Source organism: Leopardus geoffroyi, chromosome A2 (assembly GCF_018350155.1).
Source record: "Leopardus geoffroyi isolate Oge1 chromosome A2, O.geoffroyi_Oge1_pat1.0, whole genome shotgun sequence".
Classification (NCBI taxonomy): Eukaryota; Metazoa; Chordata; class Mammalia; order Carnivora; family Felidae; genus Leopardus; species Leopardus geoffroyi.
This window is the reverse complement of record NC_059331.1, coordinates 109,876,765-109,899,250: the sequence shown is the minus strand read 5'-3', so window position 1 is coordinate 109,899,250 and position 22,486 is coordinate 109,876,765. Positions and strand designations below refer to the sequence as shown.

General features: G+C 39.4%; 1 protein-coding gene across 1 annotated transcript in view; it reads right to left on the bottom strand.

Annotated features, from left to right (window-relative positions):
- TSPAN13 (tetraspanin 13) overlaps positions 1-18,711 on the bottom strand; it is a 32,814-nt gene extending 14,103 nt beyond the window's left edge. The window contains exon 1 of the mRNA XM_045494999.1: positions 18,455-18,711. Coding sequence (XP_045350955.1) covers positions 18,455-18,517 — 63 coding nt within the window. The 5' untranslated portion in view covers positions 18,518-18,711. The remainder of the gene's footprint in view (positions 1-18,454) is intronic.
- Between the last annotated feature and the right edge of the window lie 3,775 nt (positions 18,712-22,486).

The window sequence follows — 22,486 nt, the reverse complement described above, 5'->3', positions numbered from 1 at the left end:
TCAAGAGTATTCCTCACCAAGTTTACTCTCTGTGTCTCTAACATAGTTGTCAGTCTATCCCTGTAACAATACAAAGCACTCCTCCTTTAAGAACACTGAAGAAAGTATATCAGTTCCCTATTGTCACTTTAACAAATTACTACCAGCCTAGTCGTTTAAAACAACACAAATTTATTCTGCTGCAATACTGGAGCTCAGAAGTCCAATATGGCTCTTACTAAGCTAAATTACAGTGTCAGTAGGGCTGCATTCCTTCTGGAAGCTCTTGGGGCGAATTCACTTCTTTGCCCCTTCCACCTTCTAGAAGACACATGCATTCCATTGCCTGTAACTCCTTCCACCACCTTCAAAGCCAGCAGTGCAGCATATTCAAACCTCTCAGACTACAACCTATTTTTTTTTTTTTTCAACGTTTATTTATTTTTGGGACAGAGAGAGACAGAGCATGAACGGGGGAGGGGCAGAGAGAGAGGGAGACACAGAATCGGAAACAGGCTCCAGGCTCAGAGCCATCAGCCCAGAGCCTGACGCGGGGCTCAAACTCACGGACCGCGAGATCGTGACCTGGCTGAAGTCGGACGCCCAACCGACTGCGCCACCCAGGCGCCCCTACAACCTATTTTTTTCAGCGTATCTCTTTCTTGGAGGATAGCCCTCCTGCATCCCTCTTATAAGGGCCTTCGTGATTACACAGGGCTTTCCCAGATAATCCAGAATAATCTCCCCATCTCAACATGTTTAATGTAATCACATTTCAAAGTTCCCTTTGCTATGTAACGTAACATAGCAACCCATATCCAAAGATTAGGATGTACACCTTTGGGGGCAGAGGGATAATATTCAGCCTACCTTAGAGGGTTCTGGGATAATGGGCAACCGAGCTACCATAGAATCTTTCCTACTACAAATACTTTAAAAAGACTGAAATTCAATAAAAATTATTGAAAAAGATTGTAATATTTTGTTTAAATATGTAGCTGAGCACTAAAAAACTATGGGAAAGTCCTACAGGCCAGAAAGGAAGGGAAAATGCAAACTCAGACTGTAAGCATACAACTGGTAGGGCAGATGTTCCTGGATGGGAAGGACAGAAACGAGTACCTAGATCAGAAGAGTCCCTAAAGAGGAGGGACTTGGGTTTCAAACCAGGCAGGACTGGGAAGTGAAACTAAAGACGCTAACACAATGAGGGCTTCCAGAAAGCTATCTTTTCAGGGTAAGCAGTTATAGAAACTGTACTACCACATCCAGGAAGACAGCAAACAATTTTGAGTCCTTTTAAAAAGCTTTTTGTTAAAAGAGAAACTCCAAGCTTAGAGTCTGTAGTCTAAATGTATGGAGTCTCAATGTCACTACTCAGAGGTGCAGGAAGCTTCACACCAAGCAATCCAGATAAAAGCTCATCACAGGCAGTGATGGTATTTAGGGAAGGAAAACTCACAGAAGCAAATTCAAAATGATTCAGGGGGAACATCTGCAAGTCCTAGCCCTCACACCATTCCCAGGGGAAAAAAGTAAAAACTTTGTTGTCAAAAATCACAAAACACATAAGAAAAAAAAAAAAAAATCTACCACTAGAGAGATACAACAGACACAGCAAAAGAAGAATTAGAGTCCCCAAGACGTTGAGGTACTAGAACTAACCAAATGAGACTAAGATTATTATTTTTTTTTTAAATATTTTAACATTTATTTACTTTTGAGAGAAAGAGACAGAGAGTGAACAGGAGAGGGACAGAGAGACAAGGAGACACACAATTGGAAGCAGGCTCCAGGCTGAGCTGTCAGCACAGAGCCCGACGCGGGGCTCGAACTCATGAGCAGTGAGATCATGACCTGAGCCGAAGTGGGGGCTTAACTGACTGAGCCACCGAGGTGCCCCTAAAATTATTATGTTTAAACTGACTAAAAAGATAAAAGAAGAAATGAAAACAATATGAACAAAACAAAACCATATTTAAAAAGAGAGACTGGAAAAAGAGCCAAACAGAGCAAAGTCAAAGAAAGTAGGAAGAAGAGAAGCATATTATAAGAAGGATAAATAAAGCTTTATTAAAAAAGAAAAAAAAAAAAAAGGTGACAGGCATTCAGCAAAATTATTTTCTAAGAAAGAGAACAAGAGTAAATTCTCCCAAATTTCCTTAACCGATAAAGAATAGCCATCAAAAACCCAAGGCAAAAATCATACTCCATGATAAAACCTGAGAAACTTTCCTTCAAAATTCAAGAATAAAACCAAGGTGCTATCACCCCTTCTATTCAGCATTGTAATGGAGATCTTAGACAACTGAGTAAGGCTGAGCACTGAACACAGATGAGAAGGAAACACAGCTCTCGTTATCCATATTAATAGGAGTATCCACATGGGAAATCCAAGAGACTGCAAATATTAAAATTGGTAAGATGAGAAAAGTTGCTATAAATAGGACCAATATACAAACATCAACAGTGTGCTCATGCATTCCCCCAAATTTTTAATGTATTTTTTCGGAGGTGATCTGTTAATAGCCCTGCAAATATCAGGTACACAGAAATAAATCTAGCAAAAGTATTAAAGACCTTCATGGAGAAAATTATAAAATTAATTGAAGAACATAAAAAACTAAAATGAAATACAACATGTTCACGGGTGGGAACGCTGACTATAATAAAGTATCAATTCACCTCCAATTTAGCCTACAAATTCAATGTATTTCTAGTCAAAGCTCAATAAGGTTTGTTTTGGATAGAACTTTATACAATGATCCATTAATTTACATGGAAGAATAAATGTCACCAAAGGGCTAGGAACATTTTTAAGCTTAACTAGAAAGGCTATAGCTGTTGTACTCTTTCTCAGCCCAGCTGCACTGTCACCAGCACTATGCATAAGAAATGCTCTCAGTGGCAAATGGAAATGACTTTGTCAATGCTTACAAGGAACTGTCCCAGACTCTTTTTTGTTGCTTTCGCCACACTCTGCAAAACCTGAGCCTGACTCTACATCTTTTGGGCATGTTTTATTATTTTTTTTTAATTAGTAAAAGTAAACATATAAATAAAACTAAAGAAACCAAATAAGTTACAAATCCAAACAAGTATCACAACTTACTGTAACAGTTTGGTAATTAAAATCAAGTCGTTGACACAAAACTAAATAAGCCAGTAGTCTGGGCTTGGAAGGAGATAGAATTCCAAATAAGTAGGGAAAGAGTAGTCTTTAATTAATAGCCCTATGACAATTCCCTGCCCATTAAAACAAACAAACAAAAAATAGCAGTAGTCCCTACCTCATACCATAGATTTAAACCCTAAATATAAAAGGCAAAACTTAAAGTTTTAGGAAAAAATAGAGAAAATTGTTTTGACTTTGTGGTTAAAGAAAAACTTCTTAAACACAACACCCGAAAAATCAAATATTATACTAATGTAATGTTTACTATGTGCAAGGAAGTATTCTAAGTGCTTTACATAAAGCACTTAGTACTCTAAGAGGTAGGTAATACTGTTGCCTCCATTTTCCAGATGGGGAAAGTCATGCACAGAGATGTGAAGTAACTTGACCAAGGTTACACAGCAAAGAGGGGACAGAACTGGGGATAAGAGGGGATCTGAAGCCGGAGGCTGTATGGCTGTGGATTCTGTGTTCTTACCTATCACACTACACCTGACGTGAAAATTTAAAACTTCTACATGATAAAAAAAAAAAAAAAAAAAAAAAACACCAGACAACTGTGGAATAAGCCTAGGACTAGAGGATATTTCCAGCACATAAATATTAAAGAATACCCGCAAAACAATTTAAAAGGACAAAAAGCACACTGTAAAGTAGCCAAAGGCAATGATAGGCAATCCACCGAAGAAGAATCCAAAAGGCAATTAACACGCAGAAGACGTTAAATCACATTATATATCAGGAAAACAAAAATTAGAACAACAGGATACCATCTCACACGCAAAAATTAGGCCTGATGACACTAATGATGTGGAGAGTCTAGAACTCATTTAAGTCAAAGTGTAAATTTTTGTAGTCACTTTACACAACAATCTGGCAGCACCTAGGACAATTAAAGAAATGTATCCCTTACTAAACCAGCAATTCTGCTTCTAGATTAATACCCAAGAGAAATACCCATGTCCCCAACTAGACATCGTACATCAGGATTTTCCTGCAGTCTTGTTTGTCACAGTAAAAAACTGAAAACAACCTCAGAGACCATGAATATGACATTCATAAACTAATGTGATCACACAGTAGAATACAAATCTATTTCTATTAAATCAATAAGTTTCAAACAGAAAAGAAATGAAACACATTACATAAATACTGATAAGACATACCACTTCATCAATTTTCAAACACATAAAAAGCCACTGTATGTTCTTTGTGGTTAATAGTTAAAATTGTCGTAAGTATATAAACATGGATGGAAATGACAGATGTTGATTTTAAAATAGTGACTACTTTCAAGAGGGGAAAAATGGGAAAGGGAATGGAGTGATCCTTTACCTGTATTGTAACACCGAACTTCTTTATTTATTTTTTATTTTTTTGATGTTTATTTTTTGAGAGAGACACAGAGTGAGAGTGGGGGAGGGGCAGAGAAAGGAGACACACAATCCTAAGCAGCCTCCAGGCTCTGAGCTGTCAGCACAGAGCCCAAAGGAGGGCTCGAACCCACAAACCGAGAGATCATGACTTGAGCCAAAGTCAGACGCTTAACCAACTGAGCCACCCAGGCACCCCTGTCCACTTAACTTCTAAAAAAGTGGGAGATGTGGCAAAACACTGGCATCTGTGTAATTAGCTTGTTGGGTTCACAAGGGTCTACCATATTTTCTGTGCACATGAAATATTTCCTAATTTATTTTTTTTTAATTTTTTTTTTCAACGTTTATTTATTTTTGGGACAGAGAGAGAGACAGAGCATGAACGGGGGAGGGGCAGAGAGAGAGGGAGACACAGAATCAGAAACAGGCTCCAGGCTCTGAGCCATCAGCCCAGAGCCTGAGGCGGGACTCGAACTCACGGACCGCGAGATCGTGACCTGGCTGAAGTCGGACGCTTAACCGACTGCGCCACCCAGGCGCCCCGAAATATTTCCTAATTTAAATGACCCTTGAAAATCTAACATCCCCTTTCTTACCAGGGCACCAATTCTCAATTCTCCTGCTGTGCCTTCCTTTGTAAATTGTTCTAACTTGCCTCATCAAACCTTTGTTCCCACTATTCCTCGAACACAGCCACATAAATCAAGATATTCTCATTCATTTCTCAAATATTCCACATTAATTTTCATCTGTGCACCTGCAAGTACCATCCACATTCTATCCTGTAATTTGCTTCCGTTTAGGAAAAAGGAAGGCTTTAAGACAGCAGTGGTATATACTTGAAAGCAGTAGCCAATAATTTGTTGAATCTTCCCTTGTTTATAACAGAAAGCAACACTCTAGATCTATCACACTTGGATGATCTCATGTGTGAAAATGACACCACACTATCTCCCCTTCCTGTATCCAGCTCTCAAGCACAGGCATGTTGACACACACACATACATCCTCATCTGTAAGATGGAAGAGACCATAGATTTAACTGTCCAATCCAAAACAAACTTTGCAGTTATGACTATACTTTGTCCAAACATAAACTTAATTGGGCTAGTCAATTTTCTGATAACCCCCAAAATATGTTTGTTTGTTTTAATTTTTTTTTTTTTACATTTATTTATTTTTGAGAGACAGAGAACAAGCAGGGGAGGGGCAGAGAGAGAAGGAAACACAGAATCCGAAGCAGGCTCCGAGCTGACAGCACAGAGCCCGACGCAGGGCTCCAACTCACGGACCGTGAGATCATGACCTGAGCCAAACTCGGACACTCAACGGACTGAGCCACCCAGGCGCCTGTTTTTTTTTTTTTTTTTAAATAAAATAATTGAAAACAATATAAATGTTTTGTTCTGTGTGGCTGGTGTTTCTAACACATCGTAACACAAAGCCCTCAATATACACAATTTTTTTACTTAGAAATAGCACCCAAAGGTTTATGATATGGCTTTAATTAGACTTGCTTATAAGCATTTCTTTGACTTACTGAAAAGAAGCCCTTTAAAGATAGTAATGCAACAATTTATTTCTGAGTAGTGGTAATTATATGTTATGGTCGGTTTGTAATTTTGAAGAGAATAGGACTGGATGAAGTCTTCCAAACTAGTGATCTAAAAATTATTGATTCCAATAAAATTAATTCTAACTGTATAATTAAAAAGCCTAAGTTTGTCACCAGAACTTGGTAGACAAAGAAACTGCAAGAATCCTTTGTTCAATAATAACAAGTTTCCTTATGAGACCAATTGTAATAGAAAGTAAATTTAGATCTATAACAAATAGTTTCCTTCGCATGGGAGACAGAGTACTGATAAAAACAGATTATGGATCCGTTAACTCCGCAACAGCAATGTTTTTATGAGCAGGAAGCACCAACCCTTCCTGTTTTCTCTTTAAAACAAAGAAAAGTACATCACATAAAAAGAGCTTCTAGAAGAGAGATTAGACGAGCTATAATGGAAAAGCCACACCAAAGCAAGATTATAAAAGCATCTACAACTGGCATTACTTCCCCAACCAAGTCCTAAAAGGAGGAGGTGGTGGGAGAACCAGTAGTTCACACAGGGATGGATTGTGAGGAAGGAAGCGACAGGAGGGTGCTAGCGGAAGGGAAAGCAATTCTCAACCAGGGCTCACAAGACAGCACAAACTCACAGAACAGTGAGACACAAAGCTACCTGGCCAGTGACATATCCCCTTCCTTAGAGGTGATAAATCAGAATGGCTAAGTCACACGCCCAACGACACAGAGCAGAGCTTTCTGCTTGGTGCATTTTTTTCTCCATATCATAGTGCCTAGCATTATATTTAGGTAATTATTAACACTCAAATATAATACTGAAGACAGTATTATACTGCATAAGATATACTTCTAGCCTTGTAGCCAGATCGTTACGGGTTTGTACAGTATCTCTTTAGCTTACTCCTTATGAGACCTGACTGCACAGCCATGTATAAAAGAACAGGGAAGTCTTCGACTCACAGGATTTTTCTATTAGTTAACCACCAAATGGTAGCTTGTTCATTTTGTGCTTTCAATTTTCCTTTTACCCAACCTAGAAATGTTGTCACATAGGCCTACTTTCACACAAAAGCACACAGTGCATGGCCCAGAGTAGAGGGGCAAGAGTAAAAAGTCTATCTTCAACATCACTGCAGCAGATAAAATTGTTTAAAACTAATAAACATGTACTTGTACACTTCTGGATACATGCAATGCCATTACAGAACGAGGAAAAAAATACATTGTGTATAATGTTCTTTATAATCTAGCTTAGGTTTGTGTTGAACTAAAACAAAACTAAAACAGTACTAAAACAAAACACTAAGCTTTTCAAGCTGCTAGAATATTCTAGAATTAGGAACAGAAGAACCAAATTACTGCTCAGAAGAGGAATGACCTCTGTAATGGACACATGTTTCCTTTATAAGCCAGCACATTCATCCCTTGTAAACCTTTTTTTTTTTTTAATGTTTTTTAATGTTTGTTTATTTTTGAGAGAGACAGAGTGTGAGTGGGGGAGGAGCAGAGAGAGGGAGACACAGAATCTGAAGGATGCTCCAGGCTCCAAGCTGGCAGCAAAGAGCCCAACATGGAGCTTTAACTCATGAACCAGTGAGATCATGACCTGAGCCGAAGTTGGCCACTTAACTGACTGAGACACTCAGGTGCCCCACCCCTTGTAAACCTCTTAATCATAGTATTTCACTGGCTCCATCTGACCAGTACCGGTGGCAGAGACACACAACATAGGCCTATCAACCGTGGTTGTTCATCCTCCTGTCCACAGTTACTGGTCCATGGGATGGGTCCATAAACCAATAGGGATATTGAAAGGAAAAAAAAAAAAAAAAAAATGAGTTTCTCCCGGCACAGTAAGTTACAAGTACAATTAAAATTGATTCTGCCAGTGGCCATCTTGGCACATGGTAAGATCTTCAAAAAGAATGTAAGCAAGCTGAGCTGAGAAGTAGATAAAAGGAGCAAGAGAGCTCTGACCTTTTCTGATCCCCTTGGTCAAGCCATACTTGACAATCCAACTACTGGATGTCCCAATTCTATGTATTATTTCAAGAATTTGTGCTCTCTCATCAACGTAGTCTTTAAAGCTCATCTATAACCCATCAAGAATTCTGGTTAATACAAGCTTCATCTTGCAAATGTTTATCATAAGTTTTTTCATACCTCTATACTTGTAGAGACTTTGCCTTCACTATTGAGACCACTTTCCCTACCTAGACTAAATCATTCACCTTGAATGTAGGCTTTAAAAAAAAAAATGAGCCCTTCCTTTTTAGCTGAAAACACCTCCCTCCCAAAAACTTTTTACTCTAAGGACAAAACAAGAAGGGATATCAATGATCCAGAAAAATGTCCACAGCATCTTCTTTGTGCAAACACGCTCTCGAGAATTACCAAATTTAACTCCAGCCTAAATTTTACTACTGAGCAGGTGAGAGTGGTTGCTTGCACATGGGGAGCAGGGGCTGTGCAGCAGGAGAGAGGGATTACAAAGGAGGATAAGCAAACTGTGAGGGGTAATAGATATGTTCAAGGTCTTGAATGGAGCAATGGGTTCATAGATATATTTCAAAACTTATCAACTCTATACTGTAAATATGGGCAGCTCATGATATGTAAATAATACCTCAATAAAATTGTCTCAAAAAAAGATACACCTTTCCAAGGAAAAGCATTTTACAGTATCATTCTTGTTCTGGAATGGAACAAATCATAATGCCTGGAGTTGCTGATGTAACTTGGTGAAAAGGAAGAAAGTTACATGCCAAGGATGGTAGGGCAGGAAAACAATGAAGACTGATGCCTGATAAGATCCTTGAATTGTGCCCCTGCTCTGGACTACCTGCTTCTGGACATCTTACTACGTGAAAATAATAAAGCTTACTATTTTAAGCAGCAGTAGCTGGGTTTCTATTACCTATTGCTAATACAGTGGTCTTTGGTCCTTTTTTAAAGCCAGCAATATCAGGCCATTCTCAGGCCAGCTATCTTTTGTCTCTAATCTTAGAATAAAGTCCAAATCCCAGGCGAACAAATCCAAGGATGTGCAGAGCCTGAATTACCACTGGAGGTAATTCATTGGCCACTATTCCCCACCTCCAGCCATACTTCCAATTCTTCCAATGAGCCTTCTATACTTTAAGTGCCACGCAAGCAAGGCACATGTTTTTCTGATATTCCCAGCACCTGGCTAAGTGCCTGGTACAGAAGAGGTACTTAAAATACACTGCTGAATGAGAAAGAGCTCATGATAGCGCTCATTATGTTTTAAGGACAGGCAAATGCTTAGTCCCTAACCAATACAGTATTTGGGAGAAAGAAATTTAGCTTAATGATGTTCCAGATTATCCTTTCTCTATATAAGCTATAAAAAAGATTTTCATTGTTTCATCAAATATCCACATTTCAAAATGAGATGCAAAGAAAAATGTGAATTGTTTCCAAAATATTTCTAGTTACTTCTGCATTTTTTTAGCATCTGAATTCTATGTAAGTGAACTGCTTTAAGGATGAAAAAGGAAGACAGAACATTTGAAAAGAACTGGATTCGATTCTGTAGTTAAATTATTCAGAAATGGTTTGTCAGCACTAAAACAGGAGAGAGGTTGTGATGGTAGCAGAGGATAAGAAATTCAAAACAGTAATAAGGTTCAGAGGGACTATACCACCAAAATGTACCCCCCACCCAGACATATAAAGAAAGCAAAGGCCCCAGACTGTCTTCCCTGTACATGCTTCAACATTCACAATGAGCAATTACACTTGAACGCTCAATTCTCCCTCTGAACTTCTGCCTAATGTGGAAAACTGAAGAACAACTCAGCTATGGATGATCAAGCATGTGTTTCTACCATGCCAAACATCTGGATAGAAATCTGAAGATTCTATAAATAATCTAGATATTGCTAAATATCCAGACATTTAGTGTTGAAGCCAAGACCTCAGTTCTTTGTGTCATTTTCATTCTTCAAATGACACAAAGAAGCCTGAAGTGCATTTGTCACATATTTTTCTTCCTTATGTTCTCCCTGGTGCCAAGCAGATTTTATACTTACCAGGCACAAAGTAACATATACTTATTATATAATATCTGCTAAGAAATGATATAGAAAGTATCAAAAGTAAGGGATCCTGACTTATCATGTTCCAAGGATCACAGTTTGAGGCGGCGCTCACGGCTGCCAACCAAGTTCCAACTGTATCCTACCCCTTCCTTGTCTGGAGCAGTTCTGGGAGACAAGAAATAGAGTTATGGAAGCAAGAGCCCTGCACTGACTCCTTCATTCAATTAACTAAATGTCAACTATATGTCAAGGCTGTGTTGGGCACCCAGGAAAGGAAAAGTGATTAGGACCTTGCCCATACTGCTGAGAGGTACAGAGTTGATCATATGAAAAGAAGGAGGGCAATTGCTCTTTCCAATGATTCCACTGATCAATTCTAGAATCAAGTCTTAGTCCTCATCTTACTTAACAGCATTTGACACAGATGTTCAATTCTATCTCCTTAAAAAGATTTGCACTTGGTTTCTAGGACACCAACCTCTATCAGGTTTTCCTCTTACCTTTTCTGGCTTCTTTCCTGGCTCCTGAAACTCTTTCTAGGAGTGCCCCTGGATCAATCCACAGATAACTGCTATTCTCCCTCTAACCTCACTAACTTGTGGATGTCATCCAATATAATCTCTAACTACCATTCTCTATGTTGATGGCTCCCAGGATTTAAACTTCCAGCTACTTTTCTCCCCTGAACTGCACTGTTGGTAGTCTAACTGCTACCTGACATCTCCATTTGGGTATCTGATTGGCATCATATCTAATACTGAACCCCTTATTTTCCTCCCAAAGCTTTCTCCACCCACAGTCTTTCCATTCCTATTAATAGAAGATCCATCTTGACAGTGGCTTAAGCCATAAATCATGAGTAATCCATGACTCCTCTCTTTCTCTCACACCTCATTCCAAACCATCAGAAAATAATGTTGTTCCATTCATATTATACTGGTACACCTCTCGCCTGAATTACTGCAGTAACCTTACATATGATCTCACTGCTTCCATTGTTGCCCTCTATCATCTATTCCCAATTCAGTAGCCAGACAATCTTTTAAATGAAAATCAGGCCCAAAGCTACCAATGGCTGCCCATTTCATTCTGCATAAAAGCTCTCATCCTTCCAGGGTTCTCAAGGCCCTTCACAATCTTCACCTCAGAACGTCTCTGACTCACATCCTGTACCACTCCCCACCTGGCTCATTCTGTCCCAGTCACAATGGACTCGTCTCTGTCCCTTACATAAACCAGGAATACTCCTCTTAGTGGATCTTTTTCAAAGTTCCATCCATCTGAAACACTTTTCCTCTTTGTCTTTCATCACTTTCATCACTTCCTATTTCCTATTTGTGTTTCATCACTTTCAAATCTTTACTCCAGTGCTGTCTTCCCAAGCAGACTAATCCTGGCCATATATTAAATATGTACTTATCCTCCCCTACCTATCCACTGCCTCACCACTCTTCATTCCTCTTACTCCATTTTTCTCCACAGCACTTGCCTACCTTCTCATAAGATATATAATGTATTTACTTATTTATCATCTAACTTTGTCCCATAAATAAAAGACCAATAAAGGCAGCACATTTCGGTTTGTTTTGTTCACTGCTCTTGATGCTCAGTCGGTATTTATTTTTGGAATGAATAAAGGAAAGGAAATTATTTGGTTTCATCTTGTATTTATATTAGACTAACAGTATATTAGACTAGTAATGTGAAATCCCTAGCCAACTATGATTTACAGTCCAATTTTAGAGGAAGTGGATTTGTTCATGGGAAACGTTACAGGAAAACCTGAGTAGTAGTATATGAAAGGTTGGCCAACAGTAGAGGAAAAAATAGTATTTCAAGAAACACATTAGATTCTACATTGGATATATAAATGTAATGCCTACTTAATATTATTTTGTAACCCAATGCTAACTTCCACGTTTTAAAATATTTGGCTGTCTTCTAGATTTAATTTTGATCAAATTATCATTTTTATGAAGTTTTCATTAGGTACGTTTTACTCCTGGTGAAAAGAGGGCAGCCAATTCTCTCAATTCGATTCAAGAAGTATTTGAAGAGTATAGCCTCTGTGTTTTAAAAAAAGAAAATGCTGGGGCGCCTGGGTGGCGCAGTCGGTTAAGCGTCCGACTTCAGCCAGGTCACGATCTCGCGGTCCGTGAGTTCGAGCCCCGCGTCAGGCTCTGGGCTGATGGCTCAGAGCCTGGAGCCTGTTTCCGATTCTGTGTCTCCCTCTCTCTCTGCCCCTCCCCCGTTCATGCTCTGTCTCTCTCTGTCCCAAAAATAAATAAACGTTGAAAAAAAAAATTTAAAAAAAAAAATAAAAAAAAAATAAAAAAAGAAAATGCTACACACTGAAGGATCCAACAAAGGGAAAGCGATGAGCTCTGCCAACAACAACAACAACAACAACAACAACAACAACAAACGGTTAATGGTTAGCTGGGGTAAATAGCAAACACAAAGCAATCTACAATATGGAGAGTAGGTATGGTCAAGGGCAAAGACAGAGTAAAACAAAATCTTACATTACTGACTCTCAGCCTTCAGTGTAATTTGGAATTAGGTAGAAAGTTTTAAAAAGGTTTAAAAAAATAATCACATGCCTTCCCTCTCTCCTGGATCTGACTGAATTAGTCTGGAGTGGCACTCACGTATTAAGATACCCAAGGAAAAATTTAAGGAAACAACGCCTTTGAAAAGAAATGAGGCTTTATTCGAGTAACTTTACAAAGACAGGGCAAGGTACTATAGGTTGAGGGCAGGGGATCAGCAAAGATGGAAAGGCAACAAAGGGCATTTTGTGTGGGGAATTCTGTGTGGCTGAAATATGTAAAGGGATGCAGACAGGAGGGGTGGGTGGGGAAAGATCTTGAATGGCGTGTTAAAGAATTTGGGTTGATTTCACTAAGCGTTTTCCTCTATTATCACAAATGGGTTTGGGTCATTCATTTCACAGCCATAAAATAATTGGGAGGATAAATTCAGGTGAAGGAAGAGTATCTAAACCTAACCTGCCTTCACCAGTAATCCAAATGTGTTCAAAGTGATAATAGCCCATTTTTAAACCACTTAAAACTGTGTGTAAATCAAGCCACTGACATACTAAAATCTCACTTTTCGAATTTGGGCTGAAATGCAATTTTTCCCAAAATGAATTGTTTCTTTTTTTGCAATGCCTCTTGACTCATGTTGTTAAACTTTACGAAAGTCAATAACCTCACTTCAAGTGAGAAATGGCATAAATAGCACATTTGGGTTACCATTTTTAAATCGAAAGTTGGGAAATTTTACAAACGCATTTGGCACAAAGGCAGACTATAAATATCAGCACAACAGCATCATGTGAAAAATCTCAGGTTTTGTCAACAGTGAATCATTTTTAAATTCAAAACGCAAGAAAATATTCAGCAACCACATAACCATCTTAAATTCATTCAGCAGTGTGAACAGGAACACAGGGAAAAATCACATACACCTAACCACACATTAAAATATGAAACAGGAATAATTTGAAAACTGACACTCTGAATTTTGAAAAATGACAAGTGTCATCATTTGAAAGTAACAGGAATACATAGGTTTTTCTTTGGCTGCAATGCTGGTGGCATTTATTTTAGAGTTAAGACTGAACAAAATTATAGTTTTCCAGCACCCTAATGACCAGAGTGACTAAAAAAAAAAAAAAAAAAAAAAAAAATACACAGGTTAATCATTCCATATTTACACCTACTGTGCTTCCATCATTTTTTCCCTACAACTGAAAGATTAACATTACTATTTTCAGGCCATGAACTCATGCCTCCATAGAGTCTGCTTGAGTCAACACTAACTACCCTTAAGTGTTAGAAACCCCAAAAGCCTAAAAATATTTTCATCATCACACGCAGGTTTGTAATTCAGAAATTAAAATAAACTTTTTCCACTTGAGGCTGAAACAACTTTTTTTTTTTTTTTTTTGGCTTTCTGTAGTACATCCAAAGCGTTTGCCCACATTTTTCCATTTTATCCTAAAAACTCATTGGGAAGAGTGAAAAATATCATCACCAGTTTATAAATGGAAAAACTGAAGCTCAGATAAAGTGAGCTGTTTGCCCAACGATAAATTCCAAGCAAGTTGTAGAGATGGTATTTAGACTTATGTTCTCTTCCTGAATCCAATTCTTTTTCTCCCTATAGACTGTATAGATATATTTTTTATCTATAAATATGGTATGTTTTATCTATTTTAAGACAATCCAATTTCCGAGAGAGAAAGAGGCAAATCATTGTAATTCAGGGTCTTAGAATGGATGTAAATCAGTATAATTTTTGATGTTGTATGGAGATTTTTCCCAAAGCAACCAAAGGTATAGGGAAAAAAAATTGCAAAAAATAAAAGAAATCAATAAAACAAACTTGGAAAGAATTTAAAGAATGAATATGGAAAAAGAAACAAACTCCTGAAATGACATTTCTCATTTTAAGATTAGTTATTTATGTTCTTTACATTCTCAATTAAAACTATTCATACATATGCATGTGTATTTTATATATAATATATTATATATATATTGAAAATTAGCACAACTCCTTCAAGCCTCTTCTTCTCTGTTTAGGAAGCACAAGGAGATAAATTATAAATCTTCCAAATGTTAACATATTTTAGTATAACATTTATTTCATATTCTGAAAATTCCCCATAAATCAGAAGTATAATTATATATTTTTTTTAATTATTTATTTTTGAGTGCATAAGCGGGGGAGGGGTAGAGACAGGGGGAAAGAGGAACAGAAGCGAGATCTGCACTGTCAGCAGCAAGCCCAGCCGGATGTGGGCCTCAAACTCAAGAACCCCGAAATCATGACTTGAGCTGAGTTGGACGCTCAACTGACCACGCCACTCAGGCGCCCCTTATAATTTAAAAAAGTTGTTTTTCATGATTTGTCAGAACATTTCCAACCAAAATTATTTTCTAATAAACCATGAAAAATAAAATAGACCATTTTCCCAAAGTAGCTCTCATTTGCATTTATATCCTAAGCAGTATGAAAAAGTTGCACACTCTTTCTATGTTTCCCCTGACTCTATTACAGCTTCTTCCCTTCCCACTTCTCTAATCCACAAAGATGTCTCCTAGTCCTAAATTTTACGTCAGCTAACGTCAGTCCCTCCCTTATATCACATTTAGTTTTCCCACTTCACGAATCCCAATTAGATCCTGTTTTCACAGAATTGGTATTTGCCTTTGTATGTGTTTATTACCTCTCAATGTTCTCAGTGGGATATACACGAGGCAAATTTATTCACTGAACAAAGCTCCTGAGGTCATACGGAAAAAAAGTACATTTTAAAAAACGAGGCTTCACAAAGCACATTAATTTTAAAGCCCAGTTTGGTTCACTGCTGTCTTCCCAGGCTGAGAACAGTGCCTGTTATAAATAAATAAATAAATATTTACTGAGTGAAGAAATGTTCAGTTACTTTAATACGAAGTTCTGAAACAAGCCTTTCTTTTTCTCATAATACCATGAAAATGCAGGGAAGAGAACTCGGCTTCTCCTCTTCCTACCATATCTATAAACAGTTTATATTCACTACACTAACTTAAACTTATTCAAGGCTAGGGATCCTATTGATTTAAAATGACCCAACCATAAATAACAACAAAAATCAACTGTTGTTCCGTTGGCTAGTGATCAGAAGTCCAAGACAGGTTCAGGGGAAGTTCCTTCCAAGCTATTTTAGTGACATGCATTCTGGTCTGATCATGAATTCTGCTCTCAATTTAGGCTCACCAGCAGGCCACTTGAGCAAGTGGACAGTTGGGCTTGTAGAGTCCTAAGTTCCTCAAGAAAATGCTTCAACACAAAAGCAGGCCATGGCCTTTACACCTGCCACTCCCGTATGCAATCCTGATCTTACTAACACTTTCAGGAATGATCTCAGACTCATCCTGCAACTTTGCGCCTATTTTAAGAGGTAGTTACCCTGGTGGGATTGGAACCTATGAAAGGTCCACCTAGTTCCACCTTAGAAGGAAATGTCTCCTCAGTCTTCACCCTCAATCCTTCACCCTCAATCCACCCTCAACCTCAATCCTCAATCCTAACTACTTCACATTTCTCATCTTAAAATGTTCCAAGGAAGATATGGAATCTAAATAATAGTAGTGGCTATTGTCAGCATCTATTTAAGACCTGGTCCAACTTGTAAGTCTCATTCACCTCCAATTTAAACTGCTGAACTTACTTAAGCTTGTTCACAATGCATAAAGAGTAGACGCTAATTCATCTTAAGAAATACCCGTTTTATCTAAAAAGTCTAGGATTTAATAGGGTGCTAACTATTATATAGCCTTGTGACTTCTAATTAAGGTTTACTACATAACTATTAAAAATCAATAGAATACATTCTGAAGGCCAATAAGTTGGAATAGATATAAAAATCTTAAAATGTTCCTTTCTCCTTGCTTTCCTGATACACACTAAATGCAACCAAAAATGACATATCTTGAAAACAACTAGACTTAAAAACAACTTGTCTTTTAACATGTATATATAATATATATTATACATATATATGTGTGTATAGATATATAGATATAGATATACATACATAGATTGCACATTAATTTATATAGACCCCACAGCCAAGTAAGCATGCAAAGTAGACTTTCTACTGTGTGTAAGCAGGTATTATAAGACTAAGTGTCTGGGGAACAGGTGACCAAATCATGGGGAGAGGGCGAAAGTCAGGGCACAAAATGATGAATTTGAATAGCAGGCCATTCATGCTAAGAAAAGAAAATACCTGGAGAATTGGTCAGCACTTACTTAATATACAGTCAATAAGATAAGCATGCTTCAAGCAAGACAAAGGTGAATTTTGGTCTGAAACTTGACATGGTTCTCCAATTACAAGGAGCTGAATCACCAGGTGTTTTACAATTTTTCTCCTGAGTCTATTATCTGTGACCATGTTGATTAGATTCCTACTAACTAACCAGAAAAGCCTACTTGATTCCACTGTCTTGCCTTCAAAGCTTTGCAAGCATGTTCATGTACAAAGGAACATTAATGGTAAACCAATCCAGCCTCTCTCTCCTGTTGGTGACCACAAGGCAGCCTCTCCATTCCTAGGATGTAACCTAAGCTTGCACAGATGGCCTAGCTCGCTGCTAATACAGGAGAACTGGGTTTGTTTTCAGGGTGGGTGCTGCAAACCACCAGGTGTATTTATAGAAGGGAGATAGACTATGATGGAGGGATGATGACAGAAGAGGAAGTTTCTTCCACCTGGGAGAGAAGCCTTTGGAAAGATCTGGATCTCACAGCCTAGGTTCTATTCCTGACTTGCCAACTTATTAAAACCCTTTTTGGTCCGTTATCTTATGTTTAAGATTTACACAATGCCCCTTGCCTCAGATGGCTGTCAGAATGAGGAATGAAATCATGAATGAAGACCTGAGCTGTGATAGGCAATCAATAAACGGCAACTGCTCTCCCATTCTCCATTCGCCCAGAATTGCACCTCAAAAATCACAGAGGTAGACTGCACCATTAAAACTAAAAGGCCCAAGCTTATTAGCAGAGAAAGGAATGACTTGGGTAGAGGCTTGCTTATTTACTGGAGGATTTTGCTTAAAATGGAGTTAGGATATTAATAAATCGGGAGACCACATGGAAAAAGCATCCAGTATGAACAAACTGACAAAAAAAAAAAAAAAAAAAAAAGGCGTCCCTTTATGTAAGCACGAAACAAACTTCGGAAGCTGCGGATATCCTGTGAACCTACTCGGTGACCTCAATTTAAATCACAAGAGCACGGAGAGCTAACCAAGATGCACACCATCCATATGCCGCCTTGTCAGTTTCAGATCACGCTATTTTTGCAAAACTGTCCTCAAACCTGAGGCTGCTCTCCCGCCTCCAAACCCGCCCCAGACGGGGTTGGAAGCCAGGAGCGAGTATCAGAAGGGATAGGGATGGGAAAGTGGAAAGGTCTGGTCAAACGACAGAAAAACAAGGCGGTGGGTGAGGGGGCGGGGTAGAGCAATGTGGCAGAGACGCGGCCAGTGAGCCAGAAAGACGGCGGCTTCACAATGAGGGAAAGGAAGAGACTGCGACAAGAGCCGGCTCCTGGTCTCCGGCGGGGAGTGTTGGTGAGGTCAGGGGCGCGCAGAGCGTGGGAAGACGGGAAGGGGTGCGGAATGAAGTCAGAGTCGCTGGTCAGGCAGGGGAACCAAGGAGCAACCGAGCAGGTGCAAAGCCCGCAGGCGGGGAGGAACCGGTTCAGGGTACTCACTGTGTACAGCAGGTTGAGAGCGCACAGGCAGTTCTTGGAACACGCGAAGCCCCCGCAAACCATCTTGGAGCCTGTGGTTGCCGAAACCGCAGGTAAACGAGGCTCGGGCGGAGCCTCCGGAACAGCCTCTTTGTCCTTGCCTTTGAGGCCTGGCCGAGGCCGGGGTGGGAGGCCTGGGCTGCGGCTGCAGTGCGCTGCGCGCCCGCCGCGGCTCGAACCCGCTCTGGAACCTGCGGCCGCAGCAGCTGGAGCCTGAGCCCGAGCCCCGCCCAGCACCCCCGCCTCGCCCCGCGCGCTGATTGGCCGCCGGCAGGGAACAAAGGTAGAAATATGCAAATAAATGCGCTCCGCCTGCCGGCAGCCGGGAGAGGCTAGACGGCCCGGGGCCGAGGGGGAGGGGGTGGAGGCCGTAGGGGACCCAGCTCGAGGCCAGACCGTGTGACAGCGGCCTCCCTGTCGTTTCCTGGGGAGCAGGTGAGGAGAAGAGGGCGGGGCTCGACGGAGATCCACGCTGGCAGGGAGAAATATGACAGCACCTCTCGGTTCTTGGCCCTGGTGGATGACGTGGCACCATTTTGAATGAGATTTTTAAATTAAGCACCTGGCCTTGTTTGAAGGAAGGCAGGAATAAATGGAGAAATAAATAAACGAATGTGAATGATTTAAAAGAGAGAATGAAGTGGGGGGAAATAAAAGGAAGGAAATAAGGGAAGGAATAAAAGGAGAGTGAATTCTCGGCTTCTCTAGGAAAGTAGGTACAGTACATGGCCCATAAATGTGACTCCTGTCACGTCAAATTTATCCTACAGGAATTTGCAAATACTGATAAACTATGAATACGTGCATGCCAGAGAAAATCAGGAGAGATTATTTTTGTCTTTCAATACTAAATATCAATAAATTTTTCTTTTTTTCCCAAATAAGAATTGTGAAAAATATTTAAATGATACAGTCTTCACCTCAAGTCAGTCCATTATCACTTTATTGACTGTCTACTGTGGAAATGCATCTTGTATCCTCAGATTTCTCACCTATAAATTGAGATATTATGTTAAGCACTTTTTTGCACAGTGCCTGGCACAAAGTAAGTGCTTAATAAGTGTAGGCCAGTATTACTAGATCTAATAGGCTTTTTTCTTTTAATGTTTATTTATTTTTGAAAGAGAGAGAGCACAAGCAGGGGAGGTGCAGAGAGAGGGAGACACAGAATCTGAAACAGGCTCCAGGCTCTGAGCTGTCAGCACAGAGCCTGAGGCAGGGCTGGAACCCACAGACGACCTGATCTGAAGTCAGATACTTAATTGACTGAGCCACCCAGCCACCCCAAGACTACTAGTTTTCTAATGCCTACTGTGTTCCAGGCACCTAAGCCAGGCCAGTAAAGGCTTGGTTGTTTCATAGTACCATCTACCAAAACAGGTTCTTATAAAGAAATGTTCAGATATTTATATGGAACCTAAAGGTTCATACTGAGTAAATTATGTGATAGCAAATGCTAAATATATGGATTTTTTAAAGTTTATTTATTTATTAGAGGGGAGCAGAGGGAGAGGGAGAGGATCCAAAGTAGGCCCCATGCTGTCAGCACTCACAAATGGTTTGCTGGGATCATGACCTGAGCCAAAATCAAGAGTCCCACGCTTAACCCACTGAACCACCCAGGTGGCCCTAAAACATATGTTAAGTAGAACACTGCAATTGGTTGAAATAGTTAGTGTTCTAACTATTTCCTGCTCTGTCTTCTAAGCTCTCCTTGCTTCCCCAAATCCCACCACACCAAGAAGGCTCCATTGATTCTTTTGCTTTTGTATTCCACATTAATCTTTTCTGTACACCCCGAAGTATTCCAAAAATCACTCTAGAAAATGACCATCCAACCCAAACAATACAATGCTGCTCAGCCTTCCACTGTAAAAGCCAAAAACTTACTAAAGGAGTCCGAGCGAGGAGATCGGTTCATCCACTTCTCATTCCTGGAGGCCACCAATATTGTACCACTTCATTGCTCCCCCCAGTCATGGCAACTCTTTTTTTGTCTCCTTCATAATATCTTCTACTATCTCCCTGTGGGCTGAATCTCTTTCTTTATCTCAACGAAATGCCACCTATTGATTAGGGGTCCAGCAGGAAGGATATAGTTCATTCAAATAGCATAATTGAAAAGAGTTTAATAAAGAGACTATTTTTTAAAGCATGGACAAAGTTAAAGGAAGCCAAGAAAAAATAATGGAGCAGCTCAGCTCTAGCAAGAATGGGTAGTTATGATTTTCCTGAAGTCTAAAGGGGAATTTAGGGAACAATTACAGAAGCCGGGCAAGAGCTGTAGTGGTAGAAGCATTGCCTCATAGGATTTATGGGCTTTGATGGGGAAAACCGAGGAACTACTGCAAATTGGGAGGAGGGTGGGAGGTAGTGAACATGATGAATTTCTCCTTAGGATTTATAAAAGACCACTTATTTCCATCCCAATAAGAATGAGCCAGATATGTTACAAATTCACAGTTTAAAACAAAACAAAACAACAACAACAACAACAACAAAAAAAAAACTCAGAGAATTGAAGACCTAAAGACATCTAAAAGAACGAAAATCCGGGAAGTAATAAGACAGTCTTAGGAAGAAAAGTTCACAGTTGCCATTATCTTGTGTGGGTTGGCTGTAGAAAGAAGACTGCATAGAGAGGGACAAAGAGAAATGAGGTGATCTTTTAACCATGTTTTATTGCCCATGTGTGAATTGGTGTGACAGTGTATAATCCAGGGGGCTCCAGCTACAGAGTGAGTCTATGATTGCTTGCCAGATTTAACCCATGAACCTTCACTTAGTACAGGGGTTACAAGTTTCAAAGTCTGTGGTCAGAGAAGAGTACTCCTTCCCCAACTATCTCAAGGTTCACAGATCTTCCCCAAATACAAGAAAGTGGTTAACAGCTGGATCAGGATGGGCAAGACGAGAAAGACCCCTATGGAGCAATCTGACTCTTGACCTAATCCAAGGCATTGGCTACTCAAGGCTAAGGGGGTAGAAGAGAGAAATCCCCCTATGATATATTGTAAGAAACCTCCATGCCTGAAATGGAACAGCAGGATAAGGAGAGATCTTACAAAGACATGACTGAAAGCAGAGAACATGACTGGAGAACAAAGACCACTCCACAGCAGACAAAATGGCAGCAGCCAGGTTATAAAACAGAGAACTTCCAAGGTTCAGAAAGCTGGTGACTGAGCACAAAGTACAAAGCGTTCTCCATACAGACCTCCTTCCTGTAGAAAAAAGGTCTTGATCAAAATATTTGAAGCCAATGCTGACTGAATCTAATTAAACCTGTATTTTTTCTTCTATCGAGGTAGGCACCCAGCATAGCAGACTGATAGAATAAGGCCTGTATCATTTAATACATTCTCAACAGTTCTTTTATATACACTCTGTGACACACAATCAAAAATTATGAAAGGTGTGGATAATCAAAAAAATTTGGCTTATGGTCAAAAGAAAAAATGATCCATAGAATCAGGCCCAGAGATGATCCTGATGTTCAAATTTTCATACAGGTACTGAAAACTAAACATGATAAATGTGTTAAAGATTCAGTGGAAAACATGCAGGAACATATGGAGAATTTCAGCAGAAAGATCAAGATTATTGGAAAAAATGTAAATGAAATGAGAAATACAATCAGAAAAAAAATTTAATGTGATTTAAGAAAACTGGATAAAACAGAAGAAAAAATTCAGCTGAAAGAGAGATAAATAGAAATTACTCAGACTAAAACACAAAGATAAAAAAAAAAAAAAAGTGAAAAAAATGGTTCAGAGCCTCTGATACCTTTAGGACAAAATCGAATAGTGTGTGTGCAGTTCCAGAAGGAGAAAACAAAAAAAAATGGGACAAAAGACGTATATAAAGAGAATAACGGTCAGGAATTTTCCAAAGTTAGTAAGAGATATCAACTCACAGATCCAAGAATGGTCACTTCTACCTACTGGTATGCCCACAGCAGTATGAGCCTGCCCATATTAAGGTGATGGAACA